This window comes from Cucumis sativus, chromosome 3, assembly GCF_000004075.3.
Source record: "Cucumis sativus cultivar 9930 chromosome 3, Cucumber_9930_V3, whole genome shotgun sequence".
Lineage (NCBI taxonomy): Eukaryota > Viridiplantae > Streptophyta > Magnoliopsida > Cucurbitales > Cucurbitaceae > Cucumis > Cucumis sativus.
Window position 1 is genome coordinate 1,786,201 of NC_026657.2, and position 26,304 is coordinate 1,812,504.

The following is a 26,304-nucleotide window of genomic DNA, read 5'->3' on the forward strand; positions in this document are numbered from 1 at the left end:
AACGATTTAGCTCGTAACTTTGTACCGTTTACAATTTATAAGAATTCAGTCTCTATCATGAAAATTAAATTAAGTTTTATAGTTTATATAATAGACCCTGACATTTTGGTATGATTTGAGTAGTTTACCATGTGAAGCAGATTATCTTTTAAAAAATAATCGAGAAATGACCAAATCACTTTATTAATATGCATGTATAAATCATTTCATTAAATTGTAGTAATTATATTTCGCAATAAATTTAAAAGGATAACAACTAAATTTTATAGACAAAGTTATCACTTTCACCAGACCAAAAAAATACAAGTACTTTTTTAGTCTTATTTATTTTAAGCTCATTTTTGTCGTAGTTTTAAAAGCGAATTTCATATGATTGGTGTTGTTTACTTGTTTTCTATATTTATAAAAAAAAACTATGAATTTTAAAAATTTATAATCCAAAATCATAATCGATTGTGATTGCAATCTATTATAATTGATCTATAATAAAATTACATTTTCAAGTATTTAAGGTATAATTGGTTATGGTATAAAAAAAATATATATTATTTCGGCCGACAGCTATGCAAGTGGATCCCAATCAAACGGTGCGTTTTAAGACCCCATAAGTCACGCGTTTCTATTTGGTCATATCTCGCTATCCTCCAATGCAATGGACCTTCACCTTGTTTGCACGACGGTAGGATGACAGTCACCACGTGGCCAAATGTGATTGGACAGTCGCCTACTGTCATGGTCAATGATTTTGCTGTTAACGACTTCTTTTAGCTTACGTGTTCTTTAATTTTTGTTTCTTTAGATTTATAATGTAATAATATAATGTATTTGGTCCATTCTTTATCATTATTATTATTATCATTATCATTATTTCTTTTCATTTTTTCATTTTTTGTTATTATCCATATTTTCTTTCTTTAATTCAATTATTTAAGTTTATCATTTTCAAACCCATCCAAATCATTTCAACTCACAATAATTATTTCTTCCATATATATTTTTCTAAAAAAAGCTTAAATATGAATCTTTCAATAAACCAACTTTAATTTAAATTGATGTTATTATGCTAACATTTTAACTGTTAACTTGGAATTTATACCGATCTTTGACAAATAAAATGGTTGTATACATATTAAAAAATAAATGACGTTTCAAAAGTTTTCACTATAGTGAACTTACTTTGATGATATTTAACATCATTTTCGTTTTCCATAGATCAAATGTTCAATCTCTTACCTCATAGTTATTGTAATTTCTTGCATTTTCTTTAGTTTTGCTTCATTTGCACGAACATCCCTTCAAATTGTGAAAATATAATTACAAAGTATCTAAATATGTTTTTTTTTTTTGCCTAAGAATTATTATTACTCTGTGACTAATTTCAATAAAAAGATCCAGTTTACAATTTATTAAGAGTATGAGGACTAAAATATCACAATTATAAGTACACGAACTAAAATATAATATAATTCAAATAAGATCATGACATTAAGATCAAATTAAATTATCAATTTATTTGTATGATTATAAATATATCAATTGTGTATATTTACGTTGGTTGGTATATATCAAAACCCTCTTGAATTGTTAATTGGATTATAGTGGAAAAAAAACTAGGTTGTTTGGTATTAATTCACATTTGGTTTCATACAAATTTTCTAAATTGTTTCTAAAAACAACACTTTATAATGTAAAAATAATTGTTTCTTTTGTTTTGATGCATTAGTTTTACTTATAATCATTGCAAATCTAGAAGCACATATTCATTGACATACAAAGGAATGACTAATTATACCTTATTTTATTGAAGTTGAAGTAAAAAATTATCATAAAAACTTATAGTAAATTTTATGGGATAAACCTAAACAAAAAGCGACATTTAAACCAAAGTTTTAATAGGCTCGTGGGTTGTCAAAATCCATTCCGTTTTAGAAATTCAAACTATAATTATAACATACAAAATTATCAATGGTACTTGAAATTCTTATTTATTATAACATCTACTATTGTAAAAAGTAATAATTACTAATGATTTTTAAGTTATAAATCAAATGGAGTATTGTATTTTAAATTTATGTAATAAAGTGTTGTACGTATATTCTAAGTTACAATTTTAGTTCATAAACTTTTGGTTAACAAATCTCCAAACAATTTAAAATGTAAACTAAATACATAATTTTTAAAATTTTACCTCCACGTCCATTTATTTTCAATTTCACGTCTAATAATTTCTTGAACTATTAATTAATTTTTCAAAGAAAAAAAAAGTCTAACTTAATAGTTGAATAATTAAAAAAAAAAGGTACGTGATAACAAGATACAAAATTTAAATTTAAATAACTTATTCGAGTTTTTAAAGTTTAAAAATCTATTAATACATAAAATATAAAATTAAAAGAGTGTTTAGTAACCATTTAATTTTGATATTTGATTGAAAGGAAGGGATATGTTTTGTTTTCAAACAATTTCCTACACATAGTTTTCAACTATTTGAGCTAAACAATTGAATTCTTAATTGATTACTAGAAACAAAAATAAAAGTTCTTAAAACCTATTTTTTGAGTTTTAAAATTTTGGGTTTGATTTTGTAAACTTGTAAAAACTAATATTTATAAACTTAGTTTTGAAGAACATAAAACAAAACGCTCTATAATTGAAGTATAAATCCCTCGTTAATTGTTACTAATTGAAAGATTATGGGCTAAACTTGTATTTAGGCATGTATTGACCTTTTTCGTATTTATAAACATGGAACCAAAAAATTGGAACTTTACCCTTTGTGGAAAATCATTCATTCATCCACTAATTACAACACAGTTGTCTTTCTCCGTGTAAAAAGAATTTTTGGGTCGTTGAAAATTATTCCCATTTCGAGCAAGTTCATCATCAAAAGGAAAAGGCTGTGTTGCTTTGCGGCTGCCTATACCCGAGCAATTTATCTTTCATTCCACTGCTCCGCTATCTAAGCCATTAAAACCCTGCTTCACGTTTAACAATACCCATTTCTTATTCCTTCTTTTATCTTGACCAAACTCATCTCCTTTTATCCCAAGTTTCTCTGTGTTTTCATTTGGTTTTTCGTTTTTGTTGAAACTTTGCTGTGGGGGGTTTTTGTTTTTGTTTTTGTTTTCGTTTTTGTTTTGAATTGAGTTCTAATGGAGGATCGGTATGAGCCATTGAAGGACCTTGGCTCTGGAAATTTTGGAGTTGCTAGGCTTGTTAAAGACAAGAAGACAAACGAGCTTGTTGCAGTCAAGTACATTGAGAGAGGGAAGAAGGTAAATAACTTATTGATTGGATTTAATGCTGTTAAATTACTTAAACAATGGTGGGATTTTGAGTTTTGTGTCTGATTTCATTGTTAGGTGGTGGGATTTCTCCTGTTAATTGTTTCTGATTAGCTTTTGGCTTGATACTTTAGTGGCTTCTCTTTGGACTTGATGCTTAAGTTGCTTAAACAATGATTTGATTTGGAGATTTGGGTTTGATTATTCTTTTGCTAATGGGATTTCATTTGTGATTATTTCTGATTAGTTTCTGGCTTGGTGCTTTAATGGCTTCCCACTGTTTGTAACCTTTTTCTCTGTTGACTTGTGGAGAAAGTTATGGAAGTTTTTTTTTTTTTTCTTTTATTTTCAATGGATGGTGGTGTTGCTGCATTCTTTATGTAAAATCTCTGTGGGAGTTTGTTCGTTAGCTTCTTCAATTGCATTTTAAAATTTTCTCTGGATGATGGCTCACCCTGTTAGTGTGTTCAATGTGTTATAGAACAAAGCCGGATAATGATTCATATGCATATGTCTAAGCAAATTCAACAATGGTTGTGGCTCATTATAGATATTTAATGATTTTGTTAAGTTCTTTTCCATTTAGACTTGATGGTGGATTCTTCATTGACGTGTTTGTTAATGGTTGATTTGAAGGCAGAGATCATTCTCAAGTCTTTTAAAGTTCTTTCTCTGAATATTTTTTTATGGTTGAACATTTAAGATGATAGAATATATGCATTGTTTTCTTCAGATTGATGAGAAAGTTCAGAGGGAAATCATTAATCATCGATCATTGCGGCATCCAAACATTATCAGATTCAAGGAGGTAATGATAATTTATAATAAATGAGAAATGGGTTGGGATTTAAATGTATTTGAAATGTAATGGGAATAATAATCTTCTTATGAGGGGTTTTCTGACATCAAATTTGACTTCATTCTCAAAAAAATAATAATGAAGTCAACTCTCAGCCCCTAGGCTGCTTTTTTTTTCGTTGCCTCTTTTCTGTTCTTTATAATATCGTATCTCAGTTTCTTATTCAAAGAAAAAGACTTCATTAGCTTACTTATACCTTTGATACTTTTTCTTTTTTGGTAAAAATGCGCAATGCAAGATTGGTTTTTACCTAGGAGGCTGTATCACAATTCTTAATTTTCAGGAGAGTAACTAATCCCCTCAGCCAAGTAGATTACTTGCTTATGATTCATGTTTAACAATTTTATTTCTCGATATTCTTGTCTTGAGAACTTGTTTTTGGTTGTTGGCTATGGGCTAAAAGTTCAAATTGTTACTTTAAAAAGTAAATAGAAAACAAACTCGACTTTAAGAAACAGAACCGTTATCAAACAAAATCTCACTTTTCTACCTTGATCCATTGATCTCATTCTCTCAGTATAATACACTAATAAACAAACCAAAATCCACAAAGAGCAAATTGTATAGCAATTCATTAGTCAGTTTGTAATGTTCTTATCTTGGACTTTGTAAAGATTCCACATGGGTGGAACACCTCAATGAGTGATGTTTGCCTGCAGGTCTTCTTAACCCCAACTCATTTAGCCATTGTCATGGAATATGCAGCTGGTGGGGAACTTTTTGGAAGAATATGCAGTGCTGGTCGATTTAGTGAAGATGAGGTTGAAGTGTTACCCTTTTTTACTTTTGTATATTTGTTCATCTTTTCTATTTCATTTTCCTTCACAATCCATTTCTCAACTGACCTTTTGTCCGGTTTCTTGGAATCTCTTTGCACATCAGGCAAGATTTTTCTTCCAACAGCTAATATCTGGTGTCAGCTACTGCCATTCCATGGTATAACATTCAATTTTCTTTTTCATTGTCTAAAGCATATGTTACTCTCCTGTTGTTTGTCTTCATTGCATGGTTGCCTGGGTCTAATCATTTTCTATCCATCGTAGCAAATTTGTCATAGGGATCTGAAATTGGAAAACACACTCTTGGATGGAAGTCCTACTCCACAACTTAAGATATGTGACTTTGGTTACTCAAAGGTTGATAATCTACTATCTAATACAATCATAATCTATTATCTGTCTTACTCTGTCAACTATTATACTTCTGGATCATTATCTTCAGCTTTTTTTGTTTTTTTGATTCATTACAGTCCGCTTTATTACACTCACAACCAAAATCGACTGTTGGGACACCAGCATATATTGCACCGGAGGTTCTATCACGAAAGGAGTACGATGGCAAGGTATTTAAGTTCAAATTTTCTTTGTAAATATTCTTTTGGTATAGAAAACATTCCATTGTATGTGGCATGTTTCTGTCTAGTGGCATTGGTGGTGTACTCTTCTGCAGGATGCTGTTGTTAACAACATTCATAAGAATGATGATTTGGTGTTACTGATTGTAGATTGCAGATGTTTGGTCATGTGGTGTGACATTGTATGTGATGTTGGTTGGAGCATACCCGTTTGAGGATCCTGAAGATCCAAGAAATTTTCGAAAGACGATAGCAGTAAGTATCTCTCAAAAAATACATTATAGTTTGTTTCTTCGTAATAAACTTCAGGAATGTTCATTTGAGAAAGGGAAAACTCAATGTCTGTCTCCCTAATCATACAGAGAATATTGAGTGTTCAATACTCAATACCAGATTATGTACGCGTGTCCGTGGAATGTCGCAACCTTCTTTCTCGCATATTTGTCGCCAACCCTGCAAAGGTAACACACAGTTCTTTCCAGATTTTTGTATTGCAATTTGCATCTCAAATCTCATTTACTCATCATTCTCTGAACTTAAGAGTTTTGTTGCAATCAATACATATTGTTCAAGGCCCATGGAAGAGGATACCAATCATTTTAAAAACTAGTAGAGCAAAAAACTCGGAATACCATGTTGATTTAGGACTGTCTGAACTTGAAATGGGATCATATTAATCTAATTTATTGAACTTTTTTCGAATTCTGTTTAGTCTACTTATATATATGGTCATCAATCTTGTTCATTTCTTTGCTTGAAGAGGATCACCATCCAAGAGATAAAACAGCTGCCATGGTTTTTCAAGAACTTGCCAAAGGAGTTAATTGAGATTGAGAAAACCAACTTCAAACAACAAGAACACAACCAACTGTCACAGAGCGTTGAGGAAATCATGCAGATTGTTCAGGAAGCAATGACGCCAGGAGAAGCGTCTAAAGTCGGGGACCAAGCATTGGCCGGAGGATCGGGGCTCGACGATCTGGAAGGCGATATAGATTCCGAAGTTGATGTTAGTGGTGACTATGTAACTGCTGTTTGAGAATGGTTCGGTTTTTGGTTTAATTACACACAAGAGTTGTATGGACACAAAGCACATATGGTGTCAAAATCACATTGTACAGAGAAAATAGAAGCCATGGAACATTGTGGGGCACATGCATCGACTCCCCAAACAACCATGTTCATTGTATCAATAATAAGATGGTCCATTTTTTTGTTGATGAAAAGAAATACCATCTGATTTAAAATGCATAAACTTTTCTATCATTGGAAAATCAGAGTTTTTCTTTGCTGAGTTGGATGGAGATGATTGGTTGAGTTGAACTCAATTATTTGAGTTTCAAAACTTGCCCAACTTGAAGATCTCTAACTCCTTTGGCAATTGATTTGATCCAACCCTACCAAGAATTATGATGAGTTAATTTAAGTAGATTTAAAAATTTGACACTTCTAGCCATATTTTCTTGATAAAGACTGGTTAAAGCTAAAGTTTTATTAAATAACGTTTCCACGGTGTAGAACTTTATTAGATTATATACAAGGCTTTTACTAAGCTAATCTTGATGTTTCTATCACTATCAATAACATGTCAATTAACAAGAACTCTAACGAACTTGGAATTTGGTGACGGACTTAAAAAGTGATCTATAGATGCATTACACTTAATTAGATTTATAAGTAAATATTTTGTCTTGAAAATGGTGGATTGTATTTTGTGTATTTGGTGACTTTTTTTTTCTTTTCTTCTTTGTTGTTACTTTTTCTTTAAGTAGATTATCATGAAAATGTGGAAATCATTGAAATTAATAGAAAATATTATACATATAATTTACATTAAATTAAAACCTCAATATTTAATGTGGTATGAACGTGTTTGATTAGTAGTAATAACTAAAAGAAGATAAAATGTAGGTAGCAGCTACACTATGAAAAGAAGGCCTAAAAACCACCGTTTTTGAATCGCAATGAGAAATTTATTTGCTCTTGGAAACAAATATTAAACCTTATGAGCTTGAATAATCTACCAATAACATAATGCTAAAAAGTATCATCTATATTGTAACCACTCTTGCTGTTTTCACTAGGTTTAGGAGAACTTAACATTTTTCTAAAACATTTGATTTAAGCAGTGTTCACAACACAAAAGTAAAATTTATAAAATAAACTTGTAGTTAGTACATGCAATGGAGTGACAAGTAGAGTTCATACAGGTAATAAATTTCAACGTTTACATGGTAATTCAAATCTAAGAGAGAAGAAAACTCTTATGTAATTAATACAATAATTCCCAAACACTGTGTATTTAACTTTGAAATTTCATAAAGTCTATTTTGAATCCTTATTGATCAAAAGAAGAAGAATGGGTATATAAATTAACATGTCGACACATAAATAACGTCGGAGGCACCTTCAAGAGAGACTTTTCTACTTGGATCCAAATCAAAATTAGGTGGTTAAATATCTGAGTTTTTCTACTTGTTGAACTAAATAATAATATTGTTGTCGTAATTAGCTTTTAATTCTTTAGCAAATGAGTATACAAATTTGTTTTTGTGTGAACAAAAAATTGGGTTGAAGATCATTGAATTATTCCAAGTCTCTTGTTTTGAAAATTTCATGTCATTTTCCTTTTGCGTGAGAAAATAGAATTTGAAAAGTTTATCAATATCACTTTAAAATGAAAGAGATTCTTTATTAATTATAAGATAATGTAACAAAATTGGTTGTCATATTTGTAAACTTATCACCTAGATATGATAATGTTTAAATATTTAGATCCATTACTAATATACAATTGATAATAGTTTATTGGTATAGAGAGATACTAATTTGATAATCTATCACACTTAATAGACCTCTAAAACAATAACATTTTTTTTCTATCATTGATCTATATTTTCAAAATAAAGGTAGTCGGATGGAAGAGAAATTCTCCATTTCAATCTTTAACATTTTCATGACGAAGGTTGAACAAACTAAACTCCTAAATTAAAATACCATTGCTTGATTATTCCAACCATTGTGTATGAAAATAGATAATTAAATATCGTAAATTAAATAAAAGCATACATTCTTAACAAAAGCAATTCTGTCTATACATGCCAACTTTGCTTGAACATATGAGATACAACAATTCTAATATAGAATAGGAAAACAAACTCATAAGGTATAAAATTAAAGCAAACAAGATGAAGAATATAATTACTTTAGAATAACCAATAAAATTATCCTTTAGAAATTTCTAATGAAACTCAGCATATAAGGGTGACCAACATGTATATCTTCTTATCATCCCCCTCCCCCTCCCCCTCCACAGCCGCCACCTCCTCCACCACCACAACCTCCACCACCTCCTCCATCACCTCCTCCACCATCACCCCCGCAGCCTCCACCACCATCACCACCACCGTTGCCACGTCTTCTCTTTTTCGTATCATGAGAGTCGCTGCAAGCAAATATGATCATGGAAATGAGAGAGATTGAAAGAATGATGGTTGAAAGCAAAAATAAGCCACTAGAAGTGAACAAGGTGACATCTCCAAAGACACCACCATTGGACGTGACATGTATTGGCCTTCCCATTTTTCGTATCTTCTTTTGTAAAACTTTGATGAACATTTGCACCCTATTAACTTATATATATATAGGAAAATATAACAATTCTTTTTCTTAAATCTTTATACTTTTCTTCTTTGTATTGAATAGTAAAAGGAAAAAAATGTTTGAAGAAAGAGACGTTTTTATTTTTTTAATTAAAAAATAAATACTTGTAAAATTTTTAGTGGTGCTAATAAATATAAAGAGATTTTAGATTGAATTTTTAAATGTTTAAATATCTAAACTAGGAGATATAAAAGGTTCGAGTTTCTTTTGTTCACATTGTTGAACTAAAAAGATGGCATAACTTTTTTTACTATTTATTATAATTAAAAAAAAATGTCACAACTTTGAACTTCGTATCTATTTAAACTTTAAATTAATAGTTAAATCAATTTAAACTCTAAACTTTGGAAAGTAGTATCCATTTAAATTCTAAATTTTTTTGCTAGTGTATCAATCTAAATCCTAAATTTATATAAATATTTTTATTTAAATCATATATATTATGTTTTATTTGAACACACCTATGAAAGTTAAAAGTTTAAATTGATATAACTCCAAATATTCAAGATTTAAATTAATAACAATTGAAGTTTAAGACTAAATTGATATTTGTCCAATTATTACATTATATTCTGACTAAGTAGTTTTGAAATTTCAAAAAGTGATTCATGTTGCTTGAGAAAATAGAACATGAAAAAGTCTAAATGTACAAATTAAATCTTCCATTTACACTACATAATTTCTAATTCAAATAAAGAATAATAATTTTCAACATTTACTATATATATATATCCATACTTTGAATGTAATTGAGATTGAAAGGTCAACGTTGAATATTCAAAGAGCAAAGGGTATAAAATTCCACATGACATTGTAAAAATGGTAAAAAATTGAACCCGACGTGAATCGAACACGCAACCTTCTGATCTGGAGTCAGACGCGCTACCATTGCGCCACGGATCCCTTTGTTTATTTACATCATCAGATTTATTATATTTACTTTTTAAGAATTGTTCTTTTAAATAATACGGTTGATAAGTTTTAAATAATTGATTTTCTTTTAATATCAAATTCAGCCTAACTAATATATATATATATATATATATATATATATGAAATAGTTATACATTTGGAAAAAAAACTAGAGTAATTTTATTTCAACTTTTTTGGTATCATATCTTCAAATAGGTCTCTTTTTTATTTTGTTTTATTGTTATTATTTTTAAGACGACTTTTCATATTTTTTTAGGTTAAAGATATATTTATTTGTGTCTTATGTCTTACGTTTAAACTTTTTTAAGTTTTAAGTTCTATTAATTATGTATGAGATGGATTTCATTTTCTAATCCCAACTTTATCAATCAATTGACATATTATAAGTTCGATTTTTAAGGAATTTAATGATATTTTTTATTATAAATCTATTTTGTTACTTTCAATTTAAATGAATAAAGATTATAAACAAAGTTTGAATATCTTGTTATTTTTTTCCTCTTAGGTTGTATGTATTTTTCGTAGATTTTGATCTTGTTCGTGTTAAAGATCTAGAACAAGAAAGAAGGAATTGTTTTTTTTTTTTTTTGTTACTATTTTGATGTTTGGTTATAGATGATAAAACTCATTTTTAACTTAAAAGAAGAAAAATAGTAAATAAATATTATTAATTTTATGACATACATACTATCCTTTACAGTAACTAAATATAATGGTTAGATAAAAATCATTTTAGCTATTGGCGGACTAACTTCTTTTTTAATGGTTCAATATAATAATTATTATTGACCCACTGTTATTTTCAATATTATTGTTGACATCTAATTTAACTTATTCCATACATAAAAAGGAAATTGTTTCCTGAATTTCCCTAGTGGAAGAGATCATTATTATCTTTTATTTGGTTTCCAATATTTTGATTTTTCTGTTTATGATTTTTTTTATTTTTATTTTTACCATTTAAAAAAAGTTAATTTTTAAATATAATAATCGAACTATTTACTATTCATATACCAAGAAAAAATCTATAATTTGAATAATAATTCGTTTTTTTCCATTGAAAGAAATGGACAGTACGTATACATGGCCAGACTTTTAAAATGTTCTAATCTATAGAATAGCAAATATTTTACTAAATGGTCATATTTTCATTAAGAAAAACCTTTTTGAAATGTCTAAATAACAATTTAAACCTCTTAAATAGATCATAAACTTTTAAAAACTTTAAATTATTTTTTAATATTTAGTTTATTCTTCAATTTAAGAATGTATGATAAATCTTTAATTTTTGGATTTTTTTATAAAAAAGTATACAGATACAAATAATGTTATGCATATATCTGTAAAGTTCACAAAATATCAAATTAAAATTATAGGAAACTTTCAAAAATAAAAAAATTGACAAGATATTTAAATTTAAAAAAAGTGTAATGATTTTTTTTTCTTTTAGTGATTTTTTTCTAAGAAATAGTATAAATAGTTAGTTTGCTTTTTTCTAAATCCCCAATTAAAAACAGAAATAAAATTAGAGAAAGATGTTCATATGAAAGTTTATGTTAATTAGTTTTATAGGAAGGTGATGGAAAATTTGTTATAGGAGATTCTAGGAAATTAGGTTCTTGTGAGAATTATTTCCCATTTTTAGGAAGTAAATTTTTTATTAAGGTTTACTTCTCACCAAGGACAACAATGAAAAACATACTTCAATAAAAAAAAACGTCCAAGCATCTGTTATAAAGTATTTTGTTATAATTTAAAAGTTAAGATTTAGTTCATATAATTTTTTTTTGCAAATATAATGTATTTCTAAAATAAAAAATGAAATCTCGAAGATCAAAGGACAAACAAACGACAAAAACTCAATACAACAAACATAGCCAAAGAGAAACTAAACCACAACTTAAGAAAAAAGGTTCCACCGAGAAAAATCCTCTTGGTTTCACACGGTAGAAATCATTGACCACTTAGAGCAACACATATATCCCAATATGAGCATGTATTAAATATATCATTAATAAGGTTAGATACTTAATTGAACTTAAAAAAAATCCATAATCAAAAGAAGATTTGTGTGCCTTTGAATGAACTATATATAGTCTAGAAAGAAGAGTCCACTTCCCAAAATGTCATGGTCAATGAGTAGGAATGAGAATGGGCACCTCAAAATATGAAAATTTGACTACAAGGCCCTACAAAATTGAGGGGTCGGTGCCCTAAATGGGGACCCAATCATGGTAATGTATTGAAAAAATGGGAAAAAAATGTTCTTTCCGTACACCACTAGTTAGAATTTTAGCCAATAACAAGTGAAATTATGGTATTCAATTCCAAGTTGGTATCTCCCAAATCCTAACCCTTTTTCCATTCCTAATTTCAAGCCAATCAATTAAAGAGAAGAAGGAAGAACAGAAACAAAAACAAATTAGTGCACTTGTTTTCATGCAGTAAAACAAAGCATCTTCCACTTTATTTTGTTTATCATTGTATCATATAATTTAATATTCTTTGTCTCCTCTCATTTGATTAAAATAAACGAGTCACATCGTATATAGATTGAGGATAACGTTCATTTAGAATTGTATGAGATTGCTCACTTTGAGCATAAACCCTAATTACTTTGTTCGTAAGTGTTGAAGTCAACTTAGTCTTCCAACACATACATTGGCCAAAAAAAAATTTGTAGAAAACTTATTAATTTATTGTTCAAAACTTCATAACTTCCAATAGTTTACGAACATGAAAGGAACTTAAAATTAAATTAAAACTAAAATGTAAATATACCTTTGTTTTTTCTCAATTCGTTGACTACTTGAGAATGAGGTTGCACATCACAACTCCCAAGTCAATTCCTCCCCAATAAAGAAAAGAAATTGCAAGACCCTTCCGCACGCGCACGCAGCACTATAAATAAATCAACCACGCTAAGGAGGCCAAACGCCAAAGGGCATTTGTTTGAGTGAGGACTTTTATCAAACAGATGGTGGGCATTAGAGAGGGTCGTTGGGGATTAGTAATGGTAGTGGTGGCAGTAATGGCGATGGGAGTGGGGGAAGTGATGGCGCTGACGGCTGCGGAATGTAAGACGGAGAGAGATATGGCGGTGAGGGAGTGTTTAGCAGTGGTGTTTGGGAGGAATCCGTCACCGGCGTGTTGCGAGAGAGCGAGAGTGAGCCATACAGAGTGCATTTGCGCAGCAGTTACGCCTAAGCTTATGACTTATGTTGATCCTAGTCGCGCCATTCGGCTCATTCAAAGCTGCGGCCGTAGAGTCCCTCGCCATTTCAAATGTGGAAGTAATTAACTTCTCTAAACTCTCTCTCTCTCTCTCTCTAAATTAGAATTAGAATTTTCATAATTGATTTTGGGCTACAAAAGGGATGTTGTTCATGTGTTCTTCAATCTTTGAATCACTAAGTTGGTTTTGAAAAAATGATTAATAAATGATGAAATTGTAAATTTTTACTATTAAAAACGAAATTTATTTTGAAAAAAATCTAAAAAAAATATAAGAAACAATTATCTAAATCTATCATAATACATACATAAATCCTAATTTATTGTGGAAAACTTTTGAAATAGTAAAGGTCTCAATCCCAACTTAGACCAATACTAATTGACAGGAAATAAATATAACATTTTTTTATAATTTAATATTTTAAAAAATAAATTTTATATTGGATATAAAATAAAAGGGACATTTTTTTTGTAAATATTTAAAATAATCAACTTCTTTTTCCTATTTATTTAATTTTTAATGCATATGAAACTTAATTATCTAAATATGTGATTTTTTTTTAATGACAAACTAAATAAGTGAAATTAATGTTTGTAAACGCAGGTTTTACCACTCCATGAAATATAACATTGGGATCATCCAAGCAAACGTCAAGAGAAAAGGAAAAGAAAAAGATGAATAGAGATGAAGAATTGATTGATGTGTGATTTTTTTTTCTTTTCACTTGTTTGTTTGTAATTAATTAATATGAATTGCTTTTAATTATGACCTTAGTTAAAATAAATAGACGGTTAAAGTTTGTTAAGCTTAATGTATTCAAGTTTTTCTTTATATAAATATATGAGTGAAGATATGAGATTTGAATAATTATGTCTTGTGATTATTTATTTATTTATTATTACTACTATTTTATGTGGTTTATTTAAAATAAGTTTGAGGAAATAGATTAAATATCTCAAATCTTCTAATCTAACTTATATGTGAAGTTTATTTGAAATTTTCTTTAATTTAGTTTTCTAAAATTTTATAATGTAATATTATAAAATCATTTACTCATTGTACGTTGAAAAAGTGTAAAAATTTATTTTAAAATTATTGGAGGCTAAAACTTTTAATAAAACTTAAATTTAGTCTCTACTTTATATTATAATTGTTTTATTTTTATTTTTTTTAGTATTTTCACTATAAATTTTAAAAATATAATTACGTATTATATTTTTTATATGAAAATATTGTAATTGTTTAATCAATTTCATTAAAAGAAAACAACAAATTTATCAAAACTGCGACCACTAAAATTGGTACTAAAATTGAATAAATTTGAAAGTTTCTATTTAACCCTAAATTAAAATAGCCATAAAATTAATTTTTTATTCTCCGTCTCAATACGGCGTCGTTCTTTTCTCCTTCTGCGCTGACACCAACTCCTCCACTCGCCTTCATGGTAGTCGTTGACTATGATCTCTTTCATTTTGCTCTTTTGCCAATGCTCCGCCCTGATTTCAATGTCGTAACCCATCAACAACACTCGCAGAAAATTCGAAAATCGAAACTTCTACTATGAAATGTTCGAAATACGTGCAAAACCCACCTAAATTTTCACAGTCAACGCTTCTCTAGCTGGTCCCTATTCTCTAATTCGAGTCTCTGATTGCAATAAACTGGAATTACCATCTGGGTTCTGCAGTTCGTCGCCATTTCTCAAATGGGTCGTAAGCCAAATGACCAAGAATCATCTCGTTTGACTCTTCCGATCTTAATTTTTGTGAGTCTCGTCTCCTGTGCCGCCGTGTACACGTTTCTCCCTCTTTTGCTCAGACTCAATGGCGGGGATCCTTCGAAACTTGAATCGTTTGCAGTGATTAGAGATGGCGATGGTGGAAATTTGGATGAAGGGGGAGAGAAATGTTGCAGGGGAATTGAGAATTTGGAGCTTTGGGGACCCGCTGTGAAGTGGGGTTCTGAATTTAAATTCAATTCCTCTGAGCTGTGTTGTCAGGCTTGTAAGGCTATGTGTAGTGGGAATGATGGGCCTTGCTTGTGTGATACTTGGGTGTATTGTGGAGATCAAGAGAAATGTGGTCCTAAATACGGTGAAGTGAGTTCCATTAATGCTTAGTTTATGACTTTTTTTTCCTTCTAATCATTGCCTTAATCTGTTTCTGTTTTTTCAGTGTACTTTCTAATACTGTTTGCTTAGTTTAGTTAGATCGTTTTCAAAGGTTGTTTATCCTAGAGAAGAAAACACATATGTTTAACCACACGATCTTAATCTCTGAAGTGGTTTTGTTGAGTATGAAAGAAGGCAAATCGTCTGTTCTTCCTTCAACCAATGAGAGAGAGGGAGTTTCTTTTTCTGGTCATTATGGAGCAATTTCTGTAGCTTTTATTACCTTCTGATTGTGTATTATGGACCCGGAACCAAGTTTTATGCTCTATTTGTGTAGTTGAGCCATTTGATTTATAATGCGCGTTTAACCAAGTTTTATGCTCTATTTGTGTAGTTGAGCCATTTGATTTATAATGCGCGTTTACTTAGTTTAGTTAGATAATGTCAAATGGTTTTTATCCTAGGAAAAACCCATCTGTATAATCATAAAATCTTAACCTCTGAAGTAGTTCTGTTGAGTATGAAAGAAAGCAAATCTTCTGTTCTTCCTTCAGCTAATGAGAGAAAGAGAAGTTCAGGTTTGTCAATATGAGAGCAGTTCCTGTAGCTTTTCTTGTCTTATGATTGTGCAATATGGACTTCAATCAACATTTTGTGCTTTGTGTTGTGTAGTTGAGTCAGTTGAATTTATTTGTGATTTATCTTTATTGACAGTGCTGGCTGAAGAAGCAGAAGGATACACTGGTTCCTGATCGGCAGGAAGGAGGGACGACAAGTATTTGGACTTCTGGGATTATCTTTGGGAGAGGAGAGGTATAGAATGTTTGTAATTGTTTTATCAATGAAGTAGATAGTTTTGAATGTTCCATTCCAAATTTTATAGACACATCATGAAGAAATGGCCATTTTGTGTGCTCACCAACTCTTTAGATATAGCCTTGTTTGCGTTATCTTGAGCTGAAATAGTTTGTTGATGGGTCTCCAATGGTTTATTTCCTAGGGAATCGTTGCGCTGGAGACGTATTATGGCACCCTTCATATCAAGGTAACATCCGTTACTTGTAGGTGCTCTAAATTCGTAGTTCTTTGGATTCTAGAGTTGACTTCTCAATTCCATCAAAACTCTCCCACCTTTCCAAACTCATAAAACTTGTGTTTCATTATTTGTTCTAATGTTTCTTATACAGAACAGGGAATGTTTCCTCTGCTTATACTTTCGTCAACTACGTTTCAAGTTTTTGTTGTTGTTGTCTTGACCTAACGGTTGAATATCTGAAATTTCTTTCACTCAGATCTTATCTATAGAACTCTTTAAATTACATGGCAAGCATGAATTGAAAATGTATCTCACGAGGTTCAAAGAAATGGTCCAAGATCCAGAACGACGAGTGTTATGGCTTTGTCCATTCTAAAATTGACATTCGTATGGGTAGTTTTTCTATCTAAAAGTCTTGATAACAATGGTCCTAATTGATTAATGCATAAATTAGCACATAACAATTAACGAGTTTCAATTCTTCTTTTACTGATCTGGCATTGTATGTGTGTTTTAATTTTTCAACAGCGTCATGCCATGTAACTTTAAAATTTTAGTTTCAAGTTCTTAGAGGATTTGTTATGTAAAATAGTTGCATTCTAAATCAGTTGTTTTATACATAATTAGTGGGCAGGTTTTTTTTTTCGTGCATCTTCATATTGTGAAAATTTACATCTTGCACGGACTTACTGTTTGTGACGTTTTCGGAATTTATACAGCTCTTCCCTGATTGTGCTCCTCATTCAGTTGCTTATATTCTTGAGTTATTGGGATTACGACATTGTGCTGGTTGTCACTTTTACCGTGCAGAGGGTAGAGGGGAATCTTGGGATTCAAAAGGAAACCACATCGAAAACGTAAGAATTCATCTCCTTTAATTTCCTGTGCATACTTGATACTTCACACTCTTGACCAAAAATTGAAAGATAACTCGGTGCATTGGATGCATTCTATGGTTATAATCACATCTTCGTGTCTATCATATTTCATGACTTGGATATTACTCTTGGTCAGTTATAAGCTTCTGTGGTTACATTCATATAACAATTAGGCTAAGATTGCATGGTTATAATGCTCATGGGAGAGATGTAAAGGTATCAAACCACTCTTCGGATCAGTTATTAATCTATTGGGATTAAAATATTCATGAAATCTTAGTTTGATCTGGCTGTTTGGGCATACTTTTACAAGATATTTTAGAAGGTGCTTGCAGATTTTTTTCATAGCATCAATTGTTGATAATCTTGAGGAGGGCTCTGAAAACAAAACTAGGTCCTTTATGTTGTTTATGACACGGTATGTTTTGAGTGAAAACCCCAAATAGTGATGCAATAAATTTTAGTCCCATGGTTGTTAGTTCAAAGACAATCCATATAAGGCCATGACGTGTAACCATATCTTATTTAAATTTAACTGCAGGCTCCTTTAGGTCCTCCTTTTGCACTTGTTCAAGGAACACTGGAATCTCAAGGGATTCAGTTTAAGAAGATTCCCGTTGAAGTTTGCCCATACATAAAGCGTGGTTCGGTAGCATGGGTTGGTTCTGGACCAGAATTCTTCATAAGTCTTGCAAACCACCAAGAATGGAACAAAGTATATACTGTGTTTGGTTCAATTCTCCCAGAAGACATGGAAATTGCAGAGAAAATTGCACGACTCCCTACCAAGCCTGACGTTTGGAACAACATCAATGTCTCCCTGTTGCAAAAACCTGTGTCGTTACGAATTACTAGAATGAAGAAGAGTCATGGAGAACTCAACGTGAAATCAGATTGATACTCTTACTTTGCCAGTTCTTTTTACAAGTTTTCACTCCTTGTCTTTTTTTGCTGTTTCACTCTTATATTCTACTGTGAACAATTTTTGTTATACCTCATAAAACTATCATAGTTGTATACTCATAAGAAAAAAAGAAAGAAAGAGAATCATTTCTAGATTTGGCCGCTAAAGAGAAGAAACAAAGCTGAGTATAGAAGCATAGTAGATGAAAAGAAGGTTGCATATTAGGATTCCTATCTCTTCTTCAATGTCTTAAAATTCAACTCATAACATTGATTTTGCAGATTTGTGTTGGAATTTGCTGAAGATATCAGAGATGATTGCCCTGCAAGATGTAAATTCTGCTAGCTGAGATGAGTATGGTTGTAAAAGAAGAAAATTTCAACTTTCATGGATATTAGAGTTCATTTAGAAGCCTTTTTAAGTTAAATTTTTTTCATATTTGTTATATGAATGTGGCCATTAAAAAAATGGGACAGTGGGTTTATATATAATCAGAGGACTGCATAGAAAACAGTTCTCTGATGATCTTTTGTTTTTGTTTTCGAACTACATTCAGTTGATTCGCAACTGCAACCGAACTTGTGCATTTGAAATTGTTGTTCAACAGTTTATGATTTCAATAGAAAGGATATCTTGGAGATTACCAATTATATCAATTCTTCAGTTTATGGAGGATATTCTCATAGACTCAAGGATTGGAGTTTAATGAGTGATGTGAACAAGAAGAAGAAGCATTGGTATTTTTCTTGTTGAAAATTTTTCATTTGCTCCCTCGAGTCTAAAGTTCTAAAGCTCAGATGAGTGGAGAAAAGAATTACGTATTGCAATTGACAACTATTTTATTTCTTAAAATGGAAGAAAAAGTAGTTCATAATTACTACTTTTATTAACAAATTTGTTTTGATATCTACTTTTTAAATATATACTTAATTATTTTTCATTTAACAATATAGAAACTGTTTCATTTTAAAAAGAAAAATGAAATTAAATGGAATAAAACGAATTTATTCGATTTTGCTATATTTTGTAAATAGTTTAAATATTTTACTATATTTAAAAATTCATCTCTTTTTTTATATATATTTAAAGAAAGAATGAAAATTATTAAACTAACTTTGAACTATAGCAAAATGAATAAAAATGTTCATAAAATATAGAACTTATCACTGTACCATTATGAATTGCAATATTTTATTGTATTTGTTTTCATTTTACTTTATACTTTTAAGGATATAATTTGACTACAAAATTTTAATTTTCTATTAAAGCAAAAAAGAATGAAAAAGCATAGTAAAACTATTTTCAAAGCAAAACAAAGTAAAATGAAAGCAAAAATTGTTATTAAACATTATTCATATATTTCTCATAATGATAAGATAAGATGCTATTGCTATTGACATTAGGATTTATTAAATTTTGACATAATTCTATAATCCTTTTCGGGTAGCTCTTTTCTCTCGAGGTGTTATTAGAGCGACAAATAATGATATTCATTGTATTAAAAAATAAAAATAAATGGTACTTTATTAATAATAATACGTGAATATAAAATGGTTATTTATCCATTCATGATTTTTGAGCATGTCAGGTTCAGTTTTCAAATTGGCGCTTTCATTGGTGACAATGAAAGGCGTATAAAGTGTATTAACGTTTGGCGGTCGAACACGTGGTCTACAACCCAGTATCTTGATCGACGGTCATATTGAACACGTGGTCTACAACCCCAGTATCTTGATGAGTGGACATTTTGACATTTGGGTTGTAGATCGTCTCACATGTCATTAATGATGGATGCAACGAATCAACACAACGTCTTTTCTTTGCTTTTGTGTTTGGTCTTGGTGCCGTTATTCTTTTCTTATTAGGTTGTTGCAACTCACAGTGTATTTCTAATTTTCTTTTAGTCTTTTCGTTTCTTATTCGACATAAAACATTATTAGGATCGACATCTTGATACGCCAAATAAGCTCGATGTTAGCTATATGGTGGTGCATTATCCATTCACCGTAGTGTTCTTCAACTCATTCTCATACCTATACATTAGAGAATTATATCATTTATCACATACCAAATAAAACAACGTCATAACAATTTTCAACTTAAAACAAAAGCAACAATGACAATATAAATTGAAAATACCTAAAGCCCGTGCAATAACCAATTATTTGTTCATTTGCAAAAAGTGTGTTCGACAATTGTCCAGGATTCGTGCTCGAGCTCTTGAGTTTAGTAAAGAGATCTTTGCCATCTATGCCTTTGAAACTTTGTCAGATTTTCCATGGGTCGGTTCCACGGTAAAAAAGTTGTTGTTCCACACTAAAAAAGTTGTTGATCGGTTAGCCTAAACTTGATGCTAACTTATTGGTTCATTGATAACCGAAAATAACCACTAGATGAATCCATTGCTACCCAAAAAGGCATAGAACACCAAAAAAAAATTTGGTTATTTAAATAAATAAATAAATAAAAGATGTAAAAAGATAAGAGTGCTTCAACTACCCATTTTTATTTATTTTATATATTTCAAAAAAAATTGCAACAACTAACCTTAAAGTTTGAATTTGGTAATCCGTATTGATCGGGTTACCGAGTTTTCATAATATCTTAAGATTATGATGCTCAATATATCAAAATAATTTTTTTAACTGTGATGCTCAATATATCAAAACAATTTTCTTTATAGCTAGTAAATCAATTGAATATATATATATATAAAGAGATATATACAAAAGAATATTTATATCTATTAACAAATAACAGTCCATTACCAAAGATTAGATTATTATACGTACCACTGTTTCTATCGATCGGATAGAGCTTGCCGGTGAGACCTCAAGGGATAGAGCTTGCTGGTGAGACCTCAAGGGGCGGAGGTGGTGGTGGCAAGGGTGGTTGGTCGTCGGTGAGGAGAGGCCGGAGACGTAGATGGAGGGATTCGGCAGTGAGGTTCTGAGGAAAGGAAAGTTTGCTTTCTTCTTCTTTATGAAATTAATTAAGAAACTGAAGTTTAACTTATTTATAGGTTTCCAACTGTCAAGGGTATTTCTGTAAATTTAATCACCTTATTTTCATTGTTATTTATAGGGGCATTTCTGTAAAAGTGGTGCAACTGTCCATTTTCATTTTTTTTATTTTCCCGCTAAAAATCAAATTTATTATCAATTTTCTGCCAATTCCAATTCACTTTATTATTTATTATTATTATTATTTATTTGGCATTATGGTCCTTAAAACCCTAAAAAAAACTGGAAAATAGTACGGTTTTATGAAACCTATGGCTCGAATCCGTAGTCAATTCTATTTACGATAGGAGTTGTTGATAATTGAATACAATTTTATCCATTATTTTCATTTTTATATCCGTACGAAAATACTAATTGAAAGTATGATGAACCAATTTATCACTATCAAAAGACCTTTCATCTCGAAGTTGATAATAATTTAATCAATTGTTTAGTACTTTATATCTTCAATTCCTCCTTAAAAAAATTGAATGGATAGATATCTATTTATAGAGAATTTTCTATAAACAATTAACTTTATTTTTGCAAATATTTTCTATATTACTTTTGCTTATGTGAATATTTTTCAAAACAACTATATAATAAAACCTAATCTCATAAATATAAAATATTTAGCAAAATTTTAAATATACCAAAAAAAATTAAAACTATTTATCTAATATTCAAGTGAATTTAAGTTTTTTTATTATATTTTATAAATAATTTCAAATTTTTGAAGAATAAAAAATTTAACTGATTATCAATTAATATTCTTCCGTAAATAAATAACTCAATTATTACTCTTTAAATTAATTTCCAAAACATTTTCAAAAATAAAAAATATTAAAATTATTTAGAAAAATATACCAACATTCATTCAACTCTATAACTTATTTAATATTTTGTTATTTAAGACAATTTCTCTTGTTATTATTTTTTAAAATGATATTGATTTAAAGTTAAAAATCACCGTAGTCCTTCATTTGTTTTTGGGCAGTTGACTCTTTGCTAAACCCTACTTCACGTTCAGCTATTGCTGCCCAACCTCCCGTCCCAGTGGGTGCCGGAGGTCTTGTTAGGACGTCTATTCACCTCTCCCTTCCTTCCTCACCTGGAAAAGTGCTTCCGGCTGCTGCTCTCATTGCCGACGCCACACCTTTGCTGTTGTGACCAGGTTCATCCCACTTTCTCCGCTCCTCAGTCTCTCAATTTACCTCTTATTCTTCTAAATTTGATGGTTGAAGGACTTCTTTTTCTTCACAGCTAGAAGAAGGGAAAGATGCGGCATCCCAGCAAGGATCTTTTATATTTGGAGCGGAAAGATTTATCCTCTTCGTCTTTAGGTGTTTTTAATGGTCGAATTTTCTTCGTTTTTAACCTATATTGAATGTTAGGATTAGTACTTGTTTATTAGCTTTTTTTTTTTTTTTTTTTTTTTTTTGCCTTGTATCAGAATCCTCACTGCTAGTTTGTAAAAAAAACTCAACGTCCAAGGATCCTACTCGGAATGAAAAACCCATTACAGAACCAGCTTCAAAAAGCTTAGGTACCTACTTCCCTTTTGATTTTGATTTTTTTTTTCTAAAAAAATCTGCTTTTATTTTCTTTGCTGCTTATTATAGTTTGAAATCTGGACACGTGCTTAGAATTTTCACTGCATTCACATTTAGAAGTCTAATTGCAAACACGAGCACACCCGTTGAGTCATAATTTTGTGTTTAATGTTGCCTAGATTTTAAAGTTTAGGATTATGTTAGCTTAGTCAAGTAGTACAAATTATTTGACCAATGATTCTCTTCCCCAATTAGGTAATACTTTGTTGTATCCTCAGCTGTTGTGTATCTCATTCAATTTGTTCAATCATTGTTTACCTTGTGGTAAACGCTTCATACATAAGATCTGTGTTTGTTGCAAAATCTATGCATGGGCATGGATGCCTGATGGCTGGCTAGGAAATACTCACTGGCTGTTGTCCTTTTCTTGGTTTTCTCATTGTCTGGAAGTATATGGGTTTTTTTAGTTTCAGTTTTTATAGCTTTTGCAAGTTGTGTTCTGTTTTCGCTTATGCAAGTGATGATGGGAATTTCCAGTTGTTGGTTTAAAACTTTGAGTATTATGCAGTTTGAAGTGATATTTAGTGGTTGGAATAATACTGACTATATAACATGTAGTGTTGTTAAGTTACCAACTATTGCTAACTTCATAGCACTATTATGAGATGTAATGTAGAGGTTGTTTGTAGCAACTGTTTCCGACTATATAACATCTTGCACTTCAGCTGGAAACTTATCTCCCATGTTTATGTCGGTACTGCCTTTGGAACATAGAACATTCAGCATCAAATTTGAATATATTATAGTGCTTGCGGTGCTTGTTTCCTCTAAGGAGTTGCTTGCTCACTTCCTTTTCACTTATTGTAGTATTGGGAAGAGTCAAAGACTTCTTGGGAGTAATATCAGAAGCTAATAAAAAGCTGCAAATGGATTCAAAGGTTTGTATATTGACCAACTACTACTTAAAAAAACATTCATTGTTCCTGATAGATACATTCTTGTTAATTGTCATAGGAAAATGCTGAAAAATATGATATCGAAGCCTTGGATGGCAATGAATCAGAAGTGATTCAATTGGTAAGTCACTTTTCCTTGTAAGTTGTGTCGTAGACGTGGTAGCTTGGTTTCTCATTATTTTTAATGTCATAATTCGATCTAAATAGGACCTGATGTTGGGTATTGCTGATCTTCATACTCCTGAAGCTGTGACTGCTGCTGAATCTGCAATAATTGGCAATCACCCTGTAATTCCATTGACTTGTAGTAGTAGCGAGTCAGAGTCTGAAGAGAGTAGTGATGATAGTATTACCAGTGATCATGATAACGATGACAATGAAAAGAGCGATGATCAGAAGACTGACTGCAGTAACAGATTGTCAGTTAAACTCAAAAGATCAAATTCTAGAAAAACAAGCTGTAGAAGTAAAAGCAAAGGAAAAGGTAAATCAAAGAAGCGACCAAAGATTCAAGTGCTCTCTTAAGATCCATCTTTTTTATCGGACCTGTTGCGTCAATATGGATGCATTGTGGTTTGGAAGTTTTATTCACGGTGGAGGGTATATGAAGTTTCTGAAGCTTGTTCTGACAAAATCTCCAAGGTTGCGATTGCTAGCCTAAACCTTTGAAGCTTGGTCGGTGTGAACTGATCTTTGCTCGGCCTTGGGATTTTTAGATATTTCTCTCGTCAACTTTATCACAATTTCAAGTGCAGGAAAGGTGCCGTTTCTATGCCATTTCTATTAGGAAATGTAATAGATTTTAAGTTGTAACTAGTGTTGGTCAGTTTCACAATTTTGGTTTGTATTGATGATGTCGAATTTAGATGTTTTAAAAATGGCCCTTTTATATATATGTACGATGTAGCTTCAAATAAGTTAAATAGTTTAATTCTTAGTAAGAGAAGAAGGTTTTTTGGATGGTAAGAAGTGTTTATGTAGCTCATGTTTGGGATTCATTTTAAAATGGTGTAATCACTTTTCTGTATTCAACATCGTTCCCTTAGAATTACTCAAACTCAATTTAACATTTGGTTTTCTACTTTTAGATGGATAAAATTGATCTTGAATAATGAACAATATCTTTGGATTTATTTAACCAATTAATAATCACTCCCAAACATCTGTTAAAAGTTTTGATTTTGGATTTTGTTTCTTAAATCTTGGTTCTGAACTTTCTAAATGTCTATTCTATTGTGATATCCAGCTTATTAAGAAAATGTTGAGCCTCGCCTTTATTCATCTTATTTTTAATAAATTAAAGACACCTTTTAAGTATGTGTATTAACATGTTAAATTCAAATTGGTCATTGACAAATAGATGTTCCATGCCTTGATTTCTTTTCTAAAGTTTTAAAGAATGTATTATCGTTATTATAATGTTTGTATCAGATTGAGAGTAATGTTGTAACCTTGTTTAAACATTTTTCCTAATAAAAAAGAAAAAAGTTAGTGATATGATCAATGCTTTCATAGCTCAGTTGGTTAGAGCACCCGTTTAGTAAGCGGGAGGTCTTGAGTTCAACTCTCAATGAAAGCAATCTAAATCATATTCAGTTACTATTTTTTTTCATATATTAACATGAGTTAATGTTCAATAGCAACCCATCTATCAATCTTTCAGGTAACAACACTAATAAATTACATTACATAAAAATATTGATCAAGCAACAAATGGGGATGTAGCTCAGATGGTAGAGCGCTCGCTTAGCATGCGAGAGGTACGGGGATCGATACCCCGCATCTCCATGTAGTACTCCGATTTTTGTACGTATTTTTCTGCACGTCCGAATATAGTCATCAACCCCGCTTTTTATGACGGGCCCAAGCCTTCTTAGGGCCTGCTTAATTTTTCTTTCAAAATTGAAATTGTTTTTCCTTTTATTTTTTTCTTCTGAATTTTAAATCTCTTTTTGAATTATGGGATTATGTGAAATGTAGTTAGTTGACACATGAGTTGGAGTTGCGTATTTAACTTTTCAAAATTTGTTCTTTTATCATTATACTATCCTATTTGTTGGATTAAATCTCTTTTGATAATTGTTAGGTCACAGAGTATAATATCTCAGGCATTGTTTTGTGTATTTAGAAAATGAAGTTTGAGAGAAAAAAAATCTCATTTTTACTTTTAAGTGTTTCAAATGTTACTTACTTTTATCATTTTTGGGTCGTTTGAGAACTTTATAAAATGATATGCACTTCCATTGAGTGGAGGGATGGATGATTGATCTCATTAGTATTTTGGATTGCAATTGGTATCTTGTTGTATGATTTGTGAAACCACAATAATTAGCTGTAAAAAGTGTGCAATAAAATTAATGTGATATTTATGTGCTACCCATAATAAGTTTTGTATTATGTGAATAAGTTCAACGATATTATATTGCTTGTTAAAGTCACCTTGATGGTTAAGTTAGTTTTCAACTTAAATATAACACGAGTTTTTGAGGATATCAATAAGCTTATTGAGTTGTTACGAGTTATACGTAAATGTAACA

The 26,304-nt window shown here is 30.6% G+C and overlaps 4 protein-coding genes and 3 non-coding genes across 8 annotated transcripts; 6 read left to right on the forward strand and 1 right to left on the reverse strand.

The window, feature by feature from the left end:
- The first annotated feature begins 2,813 nt into the window (after window positions 1-2,813).
- LOC101207431 (serine/threonine-protein kinase SRK2A) lies at window positions 2,814-6,771 on the forward strand. The gene is made up of 9 exons (XM_004147193.3): window positions 2,814-3,275; window positions 4,018-4,092; window positions 4,803-4,904; window positions 5,026-5,079; window positions 5,187-5,279; window positions 5,393-5,485; window positions 5,648-5,752; window positions 5,860-5,958; window positions 6,258-6,771. The coding sequence occupies exons 1-9, from the start codon at window positions 3,153-3,155 to the stop codon at window positions 6,534-6,536; spliced, it is 1,023 nt and encodes a 340-aa protein (XP_004147241.1). The 5' UTR covers window positions 2,814-3,152; the 3' UTR covers window positions 6,537-6,771.
- A 3,220-nt stretch (window positions 6,772-9,991) lies between these two features.
- On the reverse strand, window positions 9,992-10,063 carry TRNAW-CCA. Its single transcript has one exon. It is a non-coding gene; the product is annotated as a tRNA-Trp (tRNA).
- A 2,789-nt stretch (window positions 10,064-12,852) lies between these two features.
- Window positions 12,853-14,195, forward strand: LOC101207186. Its single transcript, XM_004147192.3, has 2 exons — window positions 12,853-13,386; window positions 13,932-14,195. Exons 1-2 carry the CDS (start codon window positions 13,071-13,073, stop codon window positions 13,946-13,948), a joined length of 333 nt encoding a protein of 110 aa, XP_004147240.1. The 5' UTR covers window positions 12,853-13,070; the 3' UTR covers window positions 13,949-14,195.
- Window positions 14,196-14,762: 567 nt separating this feature from the next.
- Window positions 14,763-18,906, forward strand: LOC101206948. Its single transcript, XM_004147191.3, has 5 exons — window positions 14,763-15,426; window positions 16,153-16,251; window positions 16,439-16,483; window positions 17,194-17,331; window positions 17,894-18,906. The coding sequence occupies exons 1-5, from the start codon at window positions 15,034-15,036 to the stop codon at window positions 18,248-18,250; spliced, it is 1,032 nt and encodes a 343-aa protein (XP_004147239.1). The 5' UTR covers window positions 14,763-15,033; the 3' UTR covers window positions 18,251-18,906.
- A 3,323-nt stretch (window positions 18,907-22,229) lies between these two features.
- On the forward strand, window positions 22,230-24,799 carry LOC101206707. Of its 2 annotated transcripts, none has more exons than XM_004147190.3 (6): window positions 22,230-22,432; window positions 22,522-22,601; window positions 22,712-22,804; window positions 23,679-23,749; window positions 23,826-23,888; window positions 23,975-24,799. In XM_004147190.3, exons 2-6 carry the CDS (start codon window positions 22,538-22,540, stop codon window positions 24,290-24,292), a joined length of 609 nt encoding a protein of 202 aa, XP_004147238.2. In that variant the 5' UTR covers window positions 22,230-22,432; window positions 22,522-22,537; the 3' UTR covers window positions 24,293-24,799. The 2 variants fall into 2 exon arrangements, with proteins under 2 accessions (XP_004147238.2, XP_011650372.1); XM_011652070.2 differs by having other exon boundaries at window positions 22,232-22,432; window positions 22,522-22,613.
- A 473-nt stretch (window positions 24,800-25,272) lies between these two features.
- On the forward strand, window positions 25,273-25,346 carry TRNAT-AGU. The gene has a single exon. It is a non-coding gene; the product is annotated as a tRNA-Thr (tRNA).
- Window positions 25,347-25,482: 136 nt separating this feature from the next.
- Window positions 25,483-25,555, forward strand: TRNAA-AGC. The gene has a single exon. It is a non-coding gene; the product is annotated as a tRNA-Ala (tRNA).
- The last annotated feature ends 749 nt before the right edge of the window (window positions 25,556-26,304 follow it).